At 43.2% G+C, this 14919-nt stretch overlaps 1 protein-coding gene across 1 annotated transcript in view; it reads left to right on the forward strand.

The window, feature by feature from the left end:
• Window positions 1–14919, forward strand: part of exoc4 (exocyst complex component 4) — a 707051-nt gene that overhangs the window by 652124 nt on the left and 40008 nt on the right. The window contains exons 14-15 of the mRNA XM_072471115.1: window positions 5439–5580; window positions 13508–13686. Of these exons, the coding sequence (XP_072327216.1) occupies window positions 5439–5580; window positions 13508–13686 (321 nt within the window). The remainder of the gene's footprint in view (window positions 1–5438; window positions 5581–13507; window positions 13687–14919) is intronic.

Here is a 14919-nt window from a genome sequence, read left to right on the forward strand (position 1 = left end):
GTTGTAAGATGTTTATTCATGTGTTCTTTGGTTTTCTTTTTTCTGTAAGGGGGGAGTTTGTTGAAAATATGTAAAAATTTGAATAAAAATATTTCTAAAAAAGAAGGAAACCAGCAGACACCGTCAGTAAACTAACACTAAAACCCACCCCACCCCATAAACACCATTACAGTTGAGTTTTACCACACCAAAGAGCAAATAGAAAAGTGACAAATAATAACTTATCCTAAAGCCTATATTTAACAAAACTAAACTAAACACAAGCTCATTTTAAAAAAAAACAATTGTTATGAGCTACAGAAACGCCTCTGATACCACTCCCGTTAACTAACACCCTTGTTAGCAGGGAGACTCCCAACTTGAGAGTGAAAACGATTTAACTTCCAACGCGTCGTTAGCAATTAAAACTTGTGCCAAACAACAGTGAAAAGAGAAAGGGAGCAACATAATGTAAAAAATAAATAGCAGAGACCTCTCAAATCTAACCAAAGGCATCAAGAGCACAGCCAAACAATAAACATGAAAAGGCACAAAATATAAAGTGCCTGTCCACAGAACCATAAAACAGATTAAACAGCGCACAACTTGTGCCTTTGAACAGCGGAATCCGGATCCCCGCAAAGTAAAAAAAGTGGTCTTTTTCCCCAGAGTGTTACACAAGGACAAGTTGGGTAGACCATCCCAAACTTGACTCCATTCTTGCAGAAGGTGGATTTCACTCCATTAAAAGCGGCTTTTGTTTTAGTGAGATCTACACTCATGTCCTGGTACAGCTTAATGGAGTGTCCTTCCCACTTGAGATCACGATGCTCCTTTGCCCATTGAAGAACCTGCTGTTTTTCTTTAAAACTACAAAATCATGCGATCACCACACGAGGTGGATCTCCAGAACAAGGCTTATGTCGAAGTGAGCGATGGGCCCCGTTAATTCTGGAGGGGATGTAAGGACACCCTCACCCACCATCTTGTGGACATATTCGAGAAATATTCAGTCGGTGCGGCTCTCACCCCTTCTGATAACCCCACAATTCGAATATTCTGTCTCTTGGACCTGTTCTCCAATCATTACGCTTTGTTGTTCATGCCTTGTTGTCTTCAGCCACCGAAATAAGATTGGACTCTAAAGGGGTGATCTGATCACTTTGATCCGATAATGCCATCTCCATGCTCTTAATGGTGGCTCCATGAGCTGCGACGGTCTTGTGTATGGTTTCAAGAACCAACTGAATTGGGGCCAAGACCTCTTCAATTGATCTTTTAAGATTCACCCTCAAGTTTTGTCGGTGTTTATGAAACTCGATCAGCAGAATACGAATGAGCGCCTCGACCATTAGTGGAGTGGTCAAAGTGCAGAAGCCACCTCCGCCATCTTACCTCCAGTTGAATCTCGAGAGGCTTCAGAATCAGTTGACGAATTTCGGATCAATTATTTCTTGCCTCTGCCTCCCTTGGGCATCTCAAAGAAGGGAGAACTCCAAACGGCTAAATTTCAAGAGTTTCCAAGAAGTAAAGGACTTGTGGCACAGGGGAAAAGGATGGTTTTCCAGCTGAGCCACCTCGTGCACGTCTTCCCCCCACATCACGCCACCGGAGATTATCGGTCCATTTTCTACAAGCTTCTACCATCTGAACCTAAACTTTGCTCCACTACCATTAAAAGGTTATTTGAAAATGCAAACCTTTATGAAGTGAACTATTCAATGCTTCCATTCTTATCTCTAATTGAACTTGAGCACATTTGAGAGAATTGATTTGACAGAGAGTCCCACCCAACACCATAGTGCCTGTGATACAGTATGTTTACAATCAGGAGTAGATTGACTGGTACCAAAGGATGTCAGAACACCCCAAATGTGGAAATCACTCTGTACCCCCGAGTGGGTGATTATACAGCAGATTAAATAGATATGCGAAAATAAACTAGAAATATGAAATAGGAACAGAAATTTGCAGCGGGTCAATAGGCTTCATTGACTCGATAAGATGGGTTATGATTTTGGATGCAAACTCATTGTCAAAACTATTACAGAGAATCACAGACAGAGATGGAACCCAGAAAAAAACCCAGCAAACAATACAGAGTAGTTGGGCCGAATGGCCTGTTTCTATGCTGTAAAGTCTACATATAAAATACAGATTTAAAAAAAAAATTCAAATCTGGCCGAATATAGAGTGAATATTTTTTTTATATTAAAGGGGCCTCAGTCCTCAAAGGGTTAGTCTTGATAATGGCTGTGGGATGGATGTAATGGGATCCTTTGAACTCATCACATAAAATGTTGTTTAAGGTTATTTGCCATTTTTTAATTCAGATACTTTATAAGTATTCCCATCTGCACGATTCATCAGTTCTGTAACATCTCCCCATCTGTAATATTTTATTGTAACAGTGTTCTGTATCCTTTACAGTGTCATCAGTTCACTCCATGCTGATCTTGACAACAGCATCTTGTTGTAAACCAACTAAATTGAGCTGTTCTCTGTGGCAATTTAAATAGATTGAAAATGTCTAATCTGCATTTTGTACAAAACAAAATTCCCTTGGGTAACATAAAATCTGGTCTATATACTGCAGTAGTGTATAAGTTATATTATTATTTACAGTTGTGTTTTTCCTCTCCATTTAAAAAAAAATGCCTTGTAGTTGGAACTGCTCAATGGATTTGTGTTCTGTGATAATGAACAATACAGATGAAATAGACCATGATAATGTTAGGGGACCAAGGGCAATGTGTCCAAGTTTGCAGACGACACTAAGATAAGTGGTAAAGCAAAAAGTGCAGAGGATACTGGAAGTCTGCAGAGGGATTTGGATAGGCTAAGTGAATGGGCTAGGGTCTGGCAGATGGAATACAATGTTGACAAATGTGAGGTTATCCATTTTGGTAGGGATAACAGCAAAAGGGATTATTATTTAAATGATAAAATATTAAAACATGCTGCTGTGCAGAGAGACCTGGGTGTGCTAGTGCATGAGTCACAAAAAGTTGGTTTACAGGTGCAACAGGTGATTAAGAAGGCAAATGGAATTTTGTCCTTCATTGCTAGAGGGATGGAGTTTAAGACTAGGGAGGTTCTGCTGCAATTGTATAAGGTGTTAGTGAGGCCACACCTGGAGTATTGTGTTCAGTTTTGGTCTCCTTACTTGAGAAAGGACGTACTAGTACTGGAGGGTGTGCAGAGGAGATTCACTAGGTTAATCCCAGAGCTGAAGGGGTTGGATTACGAGGAGAGGTTGAGTAGACTGGGACTGTACTCGTTGGAATTTAGAAGGATGAGGGGGGATCTTACAGAAACATATAAGATTATGAAGGGAATCGATAGGATAGATGCGGGCAGGTTGTTTCCACTGGCGTATGAAAGCAGAACTAGGGGGCATAGCCTCAAAATAAGGGGAAATAGATTTAGGACTGAGTTTAGGAGGAACTTCTTCACCCAAAGGGTTGTGAATCTATGGAATTCCTTGCCCAGTGAAGCAGTAGAGGCTCCTTCATTAAATGTTTTAAAGATAAAGATAGATAGTTTTTTGAAGAATAAAGGGATTAAGGGTTATGGTGTTCGGGCCGGAAAGTGGAGCTGAGTGCACAAAAGATCAGCCATGATCTCATTGAATGGTGGAGCAGGCTCGAGGGGCCAGATGGCCTACTCCTGCTCCTAGTTCTTAAGTTCTTATTCATTTCACCAGTCTAAATCAGATCAGTTGTAGGGCATTTGAAAGTGGGGTGGAGGGGGGGTGCGGAATCATATAATTTACAGTGCAGAAGGAAACCATTCGGCCCATCAAGTCTGCACCGGCCCTTGGAAAGAGCACCCTACTTAAGCCACACCTCCACCCCATCCCCACAGTCCTATAATGCCACCCAACCTTTTTGGACACTAAGACAACTTAGCATGGCTAATCCACCTAACCTTCACATCTTTGGACTGTGAGAGGAAACCGGAGCACCCGGAGGAAACCCATGCAGACATGGTGAGAATGTATAGACTCCACACAGACAGTGACCCAAGCCGGAAATCGAACTGAGGTCCCTGGCGTGTGAAGCAACAGTGATAACCACTGTGCTACTGTGCCGCCCGCTTGAATCTATCCAAGATGGTGGCACAGAGCAACGTGAAGAAGTGCACCTCAGCCCCTAACCCATTGTCTGATTCCCCATCCTATCCTTTCCCCATAAGTCCCCGCATCCCCTTAATTTCCTATATTCCTCCCAACTCTTACCCAAACACTTTTGTCACCACTCTACCCACCGTCTGCTCAGATTGCTGCCCTCTTTGCTGGTTTCCTCCCACAAAGGGGGAAAACCAGTGAAGAGGTCTCCGGGAGGGAAATAAAATAACAAATAGAAACATTTACTTAAAATGCAGGGATGAATCCTCTACTCATTATACTGGAATTGCATACAATCCTTCATGTAAGAGGAAGCTTTGCCAACAGCCCCTTATAAACAATCTGTGCCACTTACTAAATGTAAAGATACACATTTTGGAGAAGAGTGTGATGATTCTGTTGGAGGAGTCAGTTTGGAAGGGGCCATTGCACCTAACAATGGGAGGTGAATGTTGAATTTCCTTGTACAGTTAGTGCAGGAGCACCACTGGTTGGGGACCATTTAGGCATTAGGTAGCAGAATGATTATGTCACTGAGCTAGTAATGCAGATTCCTGGACCAGTGAAGCAGAGACACGAGTTGAAATCCCATCACAGCAGCTGGGAAATTTAAGTTCAATTAATGAAAAAAAAAATTAAAATCTGAAATGAGATTAGTAACAGTGACAATAAAACAAATGATAGTTCTAAACATCTTTCAGGGAAGGAAATCTAGCATTCTTATTTGATCTGAGCCACATGTGACCCCAGGCCCACAGCAACATGGTTGGCTCTTATTTACCCTCTGAAATGACCCAGCAAATCACTCAGTTATATTCAAGATGGCGGCTCATCAGCACCTTCTTGAGGGAAATTAGAGATGGACAATAGATGGGGAACATTTCAATGGAATTCAATTCCTGTATTTCCCATCTCAAGCTAATAATTTTTATTTCAGAAAATTCTAAGTTCCCTGCTTATTACATCCATTATGGTTTGACTTTGTTCTGACTGTGATACACAGTAGCACAGTGGTTAGCACCTTTGCTTCACAGTGCCAGAAACGCAGGTTCGATCCTCGCTTGGGTCATTGTCTGTGTGGAGTTTGCACGTTCTCCCTGTGATTGCGTGGTTTCCCGATGCTCCGGTTTCCACCCACAAGTCCTGAAAGGCATGCTGTTGGGTGAATTGGACATTCTAAATTCTCCCTCAGTGTACCCGAACAGGCGCCGGAATGTGATGACTAGGGAATTTTTACAGTAACTTTATTGCAGTGTTAATGTAGCCTACTTGTGACAATAATAAAGATTGTTATTATTAATTATTTCTGTGGTGTCTTCCTGATTCACAGCATTCTCTTCAGGCCAAGAAGTTCATGTAAACATGGATATTCCTCCAGTGTCTGAGCAGATAATGGAAACTCTCAATGATCTTGCAAGGTCGTTTCAAGAAATGGCTGACCGGTGCCTGCTGGTGCTTCACTTGGAAGTCAGGTACAATATCTCGACTTAAAAGAACATAAAAGTATATAAAAAGCCTGTTAATTCCAGCAAGCCTGTCCTTTTATCCTTGCACCATCCTTTTTCGCTATAACCTGTATTTTCCTCTCTGTTCAAACAAATTACCTCCGTTTTGCCCACATGTTAATTTTAGCTGCACCTCAAAAGTAATTCCTCCTGTGAAGCATTCAGAATGCTAAGACGCTCTATGAATGCAAATATTATTTTCTTTATTAATGCTGTATGCTTTAGTCGTGTCTCCTGGTAATTTATGGCACAAGTCTAATATCGTTTGACTGAAGAAGTTGTGCCTGATTTCATTTCTTAAGCCTAACATTCCTCATTGTGTTCGCTGTCATTTGAATCATGATAACTTTTTAGTGCAGTGTTTGTTTTCCTTCACTGTTCTCTCCACCAGGGTATTTTGTGGTACAGATCAGTGCATTTATAGCAGAGCACTTGGAAAACAGTGGCAGGATCGGACAGTCAGCTTGGATTTATGGAGGAGAAATTATGGGTGACAAATCTACTGGAATTCTTCGAGGATGTCAGTAGTATAGTTGACGAGGGAGAGCCAGTGGGGTGTGGTATATTTGGACTTTAAGAAGGCTTTTGACAGTCCCGCTTAAGAGATTAGCGTGTAAAATTAAACCGCACGGGATTAGGGGTAGTGTATTGAGGTGGATAGAAAACTGATTGGCAGACAGGAAACAAAGAGTAGGAATTAACGGGTCTTTTTCCAATTGGACTAAGTGATGAGTGGGGAACCTCTGGGATCGGTGCTAGGACCCCAGCCATTCACAATATTTTTAATGATTTAGATGAGGGAACAAAATGTAATATCTCCACATTTGCAGATGACACCAAGTTGAGTGGGAGGGTGAGCTGTGAGGAGGATGCAGAGGTCCTTCAGTGTGATTTGGACAAGTTGAGTGAGTGGGCAAATGAATGGCAGATGCAGTTAATTTGGGTAAATGAATGGGCGGCATGGTGGCGCAGTGGTTTGCACTGCTGACTCACAGCGCTTAGGACCAGGGTTCGATCCCGACTCTGGGTCACTGTCTGTGTGGAGTTTGCACATTCTCCCCGTGTTTGTGTGGGTCTCGCCCCCCACAACCCAAAGATGTGCAGGCTAGGTGGATCGGCCTCGCTAAATAGCCCCTTAATTGGGAGAAAAAAAGAATTGGATACTATAAACTTACTTTTTTTTAAATAATAATTTGGGTAAATGCGAGGTTGTCCACTTTGGTAGAATAAAAAAAGGCAGACTATTATCTGAATGGCCATAAATTAGGAGAGGAGAATGTGCAATGAGACTTGGGTGTCCTTATACACCAGTCACTGAAGCAAGCCTGCAGGTTCAGCAGGCAGGATAAAAGGCAAATGGTATGTTGGCCTTCATTGCAAGAGGATTTGAATACAGGAGCAGGGATGTCTGACTGCAATTATACAAGGCCTTAGTGAGGCCACACCTGGAATATTGTGCACAGTTTTGGTCTCCTTAGCTGAGGAAGGATGTTCTTGCTCTAGAAAGAGTGCAGCAAAGGTTGATTCCTGGGATGGCGGAACTGAAGTACGAGGAGAGATTGATTTGGTAAGGATTATATTTGCTGGCATTCAGAAGAATAGAAACCTATAAAATTCTAACAGGGTAGATGCAGGATGGATGTTCCTGATGGTGGGTGTGTCCAGCACCTGTGGTCACAGTCTGGAATCTCTTCACCCAGAGAGTGGTGAGCATGTAGATATCATTACCACAGGAAGTAATTGAGGCCAAAACATCATTGGCGTGATTTAATGGTCACATTGCTCCCGAAAAGCAGCTCACTGCGATGCAGCGTGGCCAATGAAAGGCGGGAGACCCCGCTCCTGGGATCTACCCAGCTCGTAATGTCTCGCAAGATCTAACACGATCTCATGAGACGTTGCGATATGAATCCTGCCCATTGTGGGCGGGTTCATTTCTTAGCAAATCTGCATATTAAAGCGACACAGCTAGTCTCACTTTAATGTGCAAATTCCTCAGTTAGCTGAGGCGTAGGATCTAAACCCTCGCTTCGGAGACCTCGGGTGAGCGCTGTTCATTGTTCTCTCCACAAATGGGGACCAGATGGAACATCACTCATGGGGTCTCCCAGGGGATGAGAGGCCCCTAGGAGCATGTCCTTTGAGCAGAGGATACCACCGGGACACCATGGCACTCCCAGCCTGTCACCCTGACAGTGCCACATGGGTATCAGCCTGGCACTGCCAAGGTGCGAAGCTGGCTTTTCTGCACGGGTGCGATCGGCCGGGGATGCCCTGTGCGGGTGTTCCATAGTACATTGGAGCTAGGGGAAGTGTCAGGTGTTGCTTTGGGTGCCTCCGAGATCAGGACGCCATTTTTAAATAACGTCCCGATCACTCACTACACTGAGGAATTCCGGGGAGTGGGGCTCCTCAGTGCACAAAACTATGGCTGTGTGGCCCATTGTGGCCGATTATCAAACACGAGTCACATTTTATAGCCTTGAGTTTCTCGGCGCTGCGAGCGCCGGTGGACACGCGGCTAAACCCGCTCACTATGGACTTTGTTCCCATTTGGTTAAATCGCACCCTGTAGGTTTTCCAGAAGCAGTTAAAGTATATGGCGGGGATCAAAGTATATGGCGGGAAAGCGGGATTAGGCTATTGAGTTGGATGATCAGCCATGATCATAATGAATGACGGAGCAATCTCGAAGGGCTGAATGGCCTCCTCCTGCTCCTATTTTCTATGCTTCTATTTGTGTACAGATGTAGACAATATAACCCAGCAGAAATAATATCCTACTGGCAAATATGGTTCAAGATATTGAGCAATAAACTTCAGATCAGGTACCAAAAGGAGCAATGAGTCTCAAGAATAATCTATCGGATACTCAGGACCTCTGGGGTGCTGAAAGCATTGACCGCAGGTTACGAGAATTGGAGTACTTGAAGGTACAAACTTTGGGAGGAGCAAATTACCTTTTCTAATCTTTGATTTTTCTAATCATTTTGAATTAGCTGTTCCGATGAAAGTGATTTTGGGATGGTTTTATGGCAGAGTGGTTGTCTGAAATACAATTTGTTGAGAACATTTGAGAGACAGGAAATAATGTGAAAAATTTGGAGAAGAACTGATTCCTGAAAACAAAATCTGGCACAAGTTGGATTCGCACCAATTGCTTCACCTGTTCAGCTGAAACCCAACGGTAATGCCCTGACATATCGGGCGGGATTCTCTCAGCCCGGGGCTGGGCCGGGGAATCCCCGCGACCGGGCCATGCCGCCCCGATGCCGGCACGCGATTCTCGACAGAGCGGAGAATCGGCGCCATTGGCGCCACCGTGTTTGGAACGGCGCCGGTCACCGACTGCTCTACACGGCCGGTCCGCCGATTCTTGGTCTGGGATGGGCCAAGCGGCCGCAGTTAAAACGCTGAGTCCCGCCGGCACCGTCCACACCTGCTCGTAGCCGGCAGGAACTCTGCGTGCAAGGGTCGGGTGGCGGCCTTTGGGGGAGGGGGGGGGGGGAGGCTCCGATGCGGCCTGGCCAGCAATCGGGGCCCACCGATCGGCAGGCCGGCCTCTCTGTCCCTCAGCCTCTTTTCCTACACACTGGCCCCTGTTCTCCTGCACCATGTTGCATCGGGGCCGGCACGTTGAAGGTGGCCACCGCACATGCGCGCGTTGGCGCCGGTGCCACTGCGCATGCGCGGATCCCGCGACGCCCAGTTCGCGCCGGGATCGGCAGCTGGAGAAGCGTGAACTGCTCCAGTGCCGTGTTGGCACCCTGTAAGGGCCAGAATTACTCCTGGCAGCGGCCCGTTCACGCCGCCATGAAACGCAACGGCATTTACAACGGCGTGGACACTCTGCCGCGGGATGGGAGAATCCCGCCCATCACCTGTTTGTGGTAGATAATTGACAAGACGCAGACTTTATTGTGGGATGCACTGTTGACTTGACCGAGGTATAGCTTATTGTAACAAATAATTAGTCAGTAGGGCTGTGGTGTACCTGACAGGCCGCTTTGTCCAATTTATTTACATTGTAAAGGAAGCAAATCTTTATTCCTTTTAATTAAAATACAAGTACTTGTGATGCAGCTACTTTAATTGTGACGATAAACCTGTCTGATGGTGAACTCTATGGCTCGGACCTTTGCTCCCGAGGTGGGTAGCTCAAGTCAGGAAGTTCCCCGATTCAGCGGACCCACATCTGTGGAAAGTGCCCATCAACCACAGCATGGGCAGGATAGAGTTGGGGCTGCCACCCTGGACATAGATCGGCGAAAGCCACAGGCGCTGCTGAGTGCTGAGGTGGTCATTTTAAACATCCCACCTCTGTTTTCAGAGACTTCATCCCAATTGTTTTATCAGATTTTAGACCCCTAGTCCTCTCACCTCAAATCCCATCATCCCTCCCCAGCACATTCCCCATGCCAATTTCATGCCAACCCATGACCCCCACCACGATAGAGATAAAATAAAGGTCCAAATATATATATTGCATCCTTCACTATATTAAAAAAAGTCCCATTCATGAAAGCCCATTCAAAACTTTTAAATCTGCTCATGTGTTTAATCCCTTGTAAATACAAACTTCTACTCATAATCTCTCATCAAAGACAGCTAACCCTTTAATAACCACTTTGAGCTGTCGATCAAACTGTGAATTTAGAACCCCCATCCTGCTCAGATAATTATGGCTTCCAAGCATTCAGAATGACATAATGATAACCTTGGGGAAATGGCAACAAAAAGCTTTTGTAATTGCTAGACCAGAGTTTTTCAACTCCCACTGACATAGGTAGTTTGTTTTCTATTTAATTTTCAACAGGCTAGGGATGTAAACAACATCACAACAGTGCTACAGGCATTCTGCCCTTCAAGATCATTTATGTCTAGTCTTTAAAAAAAACATGAACCCCACACTGGCAATTAAGACCCTTACTATCTTAAAAATGGGGTATGTTTGAACACTGCACTTGAACAATGGCTCTGCTGAGTTTGGATTTCCCTCATGATTGAGTCACGCCCCACCCTCTTTCCTCAAAAACGAGATCTGTCAGTATTGGGGGCAGGCATTTCACATCCGGGTCTCACCCGCCATTTTGAAAGATTCACAAAAATCCAGGCTAAAGTAAATTTCTGAGTGTGTGAGACAGAGACGGAAAGACACTGAGTGCTTGCTCCATGCATGCGAAAAATCTGAGACGTAACTTCGTAGTTTTGTACGAATACATTTCAAGACCCCCATTAGAGAACAAAGTTAAGCTCTCGCCTTTTCTAACTACCTTCTCTTCCTCCTCTTTCCCACTCCCCATTTCATTTCTGCCACCTCAAGTTCAGATGCTGAGTTCACTGCTTTTTAATCAAATATTTATTGGATTAAAGCATAGAATGTGAAATTAAATCTGTAAGAAACAATTATAGCTGGAAGACATTTTAAAAAATCAATCTCACTGTAATGTAGAACGAACTTGAAGACCATTCTATTTGCCATCTAAATCCCTCAGAAAGAGATTATTTTTATTTGAAGCAGTCCCATCGATGGACATGTTTTAAGTAACAAAATACATTTTCAAAGTGGAAGTCAGAAATGCAGTGGGTTGAACAGTTGCAGCTGTTAGCACAAACCAGTTAAAACGTCAGGTGTAACTTCTCATTAAAACTAGAAACAGTGGAAGATGAACAATATTTAAGGAACTAAAAAAAAGGATGAGAAAGAAAAATCATTCAGAGGATTAATTTTCTTAAGTAAAATATGGAGAGCCAATATAAGCTAGTTTGTACAATTTTAAAGGGAGCACAAGAGCAGAGACACCTAGGGATGTATGCACTGAAGTATTTGAAGGTGGCAAGGCAAATTCAGAAGGTCTTTCAAGAAGGCATAGGGAAGGATTGCTATTACAGAGGCATGAAAGCAAAGAAGTTATGCAAAACTTTTATTAAAACCTGATTAAACCCTGGCTGGTGCATTGTGACCAATTCTGGAACTGGATAAATACTCGATACAGGGGAATGGGACTAGTTAGGCAGCACTTGCAAAAAGAAAAGTACAGGTGCGATGGACCGAATGGTCCTTTTTTGTTTTGCACCATTTTTCGATTCTAGGCGATAAAATAGGAGTAGAATAACATTTAAACTACTTAAAACAACAGGAGATGGCACTGAAATACTACCAACATCAAATAGTAAGACACAGAGGGGCCTGAAATGTGAACAAGTGGATCTGGTGCAGTGGAACAGGCTTCAATAGCATGAGAAGAAGAGAGATTAGTAAGAAAGCATGCCAAAGGTGCTGAGTGACTCTTCAAGTGCCACTCCCTCCCCCTCAGAAATGCCAATGTGAAAAGATTACATCGGCCCAGAAGAGTTGTAAAGGTCAGAATGCGTGGGGCATTAAGATGCAAAAGAAGGAAGTCAGAATGCGGCACATGCTTTGATGAGCTTAAAATAAAATCCAGGTTACAGAGATCCTGTTTATTAGCCATCTTGGATGTAGTAGTTGTCGCCATGGCACCCCTGTAATCCATTCAAACACCTTGATTGTACTGTTGACTGTGCTATTGCTCACGCTGTCTTGTGCTTAATTAACCTTGTGTGTGTATAACACACATCCTGTGTATATGACAAATATTAGAGTTGGTTTAACAATGATAACATTGCATTTGAATAACAGACCCATCACCCAAACTGTCACAGGGCCTTCACGTATCCGAGAAGAACCTTCTCACGCACAGGCTTTTACTGTAGCACGACAACAGCTATGTTATATTTCTGGGAAGGTGGGGACTCTATGATTTGGAGGGTGGCAAGGAAGACTACGGACTAATTGTATCAGCCTTTCTCCACAGCCATGTGGCTTTTGATTTCTGTACAGCCCTTACCCACCTTCAGGCTCTACAAAGTGTTTCACAGTGGTTTGATGTCACTTATGTGATGTAAGCAGAAGCTAGTTTGGACAAGACAGAGTACCACAAAAAGCTATGACCAATTATCTATTTTCAGCAGATTTTATCAGTCAAGGGTGGAGCAGGTAGCCGTGTACCAGCTCCTTGAATCATCTCAGTCCTTGTGCTGATCGTGACCACACAATGGTGTTAAGTAGAACATTCCAGGATGTTGACCCAGAAACCACGAAGGGACAGTGATGTATATCCCAATCAGGATGATGTACAATTTAAAGGGAAATTCAGAAATGATGAACGTCGAGTTCAGTGGCATGACACTGATGGAACGATTGCTTTGCACTTATTAGTGTTGGGTTTCTTGATTGTTGTGGTGACTGCTTCATCTAAATAAATTAAGTTCAATGATGATCCACCTTTGCCATTATGAAAAATGTTGTGAATGGGAACTCAACAATGGTGATGCTATTGGATATCAGGAGAAAGTGGCTTGGCCTTTTCTTATTGGAGTTAGTCATTGCTTACCCTATATGTGTCACAAATATTAAAGGCTGTAAATGGCACTCTGTACAGCATTGTAAATATAACCTCCAACACTATCAGTGTGTGTGAAATTATTTTATAAATGTAACCATTATATAATCCAATTGAATTTGAACAGTCCTGTTGATTTTTTTCAACTCTTCCTTTGACAGGCTGATTGTTGCCCAGAATGTTATCATGATGCAGATAAGATTTCTCCTTTTGTCGGAGAACCAGCCCCAGTGTCAGTAATTAACAACTTATTGCTACTGATGAATTGGTCACAAATACTAATTAAGCTGGGGACAAACTTTTTTCATTAGATCAAGGCTGAGTGGTGATAATAGAAGCCATCGGCCTTGGAAAACACTATATTCTGTGCACATCATTCCTGAATAATAGCTTTTCTCTCCAGCGGCGATTTGGCATTTGGCTCATCATTTCAGCTGCAGCAACTTCACCATTCCCCCTTGTTTCCTCAGAGTTCATTGCTTTCACTATTTAATCCCACTGGCCAAGCAAGGAAACTATGCCATCGTTGCGAATGCAGAAAGCATGGATTATGACCCTCTGGTGGTGCGACTGAACAAAGACATCAGCGCCATTGAGGAAGCGATGAGTGGCAGCCTGCAGCAACACAAGTTCCAATACATTTTCGAAGGTAAATACATTGAAACTGAAACAATATGACTAAATGCGGTTGCATCAAGATTGCTTTCTGATCATTGACGTTCAGTTATTAATCCACCAAAAAATCAATTGCTGAAACTACTGTTAGATTATTGACACCAGCTGACAAACCTCCATTATTGAATTACAGTCATGTTCAAGTACAATGACAGGCAAGCAACAATTATGAACTAAATTATGCACTGCCTCCCAGTTGGTTGACAATGTAACAGCACATTTGCATTGTCTTTTTGTCCCCTTTATGAATTTCCTTTCAGAGAAAATTCAGCTGCTGTTGCATTGTGAAAAGGCTATCTGGACACAAATGGGCATCATGACCAAAATGTTTGAAGTGGAGATAATTAAACACTTTATGCAACATGATAGCCTCTGTGGTGCTGTAGCAGGAATGTAATGTGTGAATAACAAACAGCTAGGATTGAATAGTGAATGTGTCTAAATAAGACAGAGAGGGGAAAAAGTTCACATTAAAGAAACACCTTTCACATCCTCAGAACACTTTATCGCCAATTAATTATTTTTGAAGAGCAGTCGCTGGTGTCGGCAAACATGACAGCCAATTTGAGATAAATGTGAAATCAGCCTATTGGTAATAATGGTTATCCCCACAGCTACCTCATCTGTGTTTCATTTATGGGGGTTTATTTGACTGCCTTCCTACAAGATCTCCCACAGTATAATTCTGGTGTTGGAGGCTAGACTGTTCTGCTTATCCGTACAAGTTTACCCAAACACGTTAATCTTTCCATTTGTGGCAGGATTAACGCTGAAGCAAATGACAGCTTGAAGTCCAGTGCTGGTTCATTCCTGGTGGCACCGCTGAGCCCATTTCTGAGCTACTGTCTTTAGGATAAGATAGGAAATCTGGGCAAATGAGTATAAAAGCAAACCCTATGGAGTTTTTAAAATATATTGCGCAGTTACATCCACAGTGTAATATTGGGCATTCTCATTTATTTGACTTCGCCATTGATGTAGGGCTGCAGTCAGAGCTCATCCTGTTACCAATTTCATCATTACAAATTCCTCCGTTTACTTTACAGAGCTGCTGGATTTTCTCTCAAAGATACATTACCAGATGGCAGAACCCTGATGGGAAAACACAAGGGGCATTAGGAAGAATTGAGTGACAACAGCAAGAATGGTTCCAAGACTAAGATCAGTGAATTATGAGAACCACATTATGGAGCTAGCACATTTTAGA

The sequence above is a fragment of the Scyliorhinus torazame genome, chromosome 13 (assembly GCF_047496885.1).
Source record: "Scyliorhinus torazame isolate Kashiwa2021f chromosome 13, sScyTor2.1, whole genome shotgun sequence".
Classification (NCBI taxonomy): domain Eukaryota; kingdom Metazoa; phylum Chordata; class Chondrichthyes; order Carcharhiniformes; family Scyliorhinidae; genus Scyliorhinus; species Scyliorhinus torazame.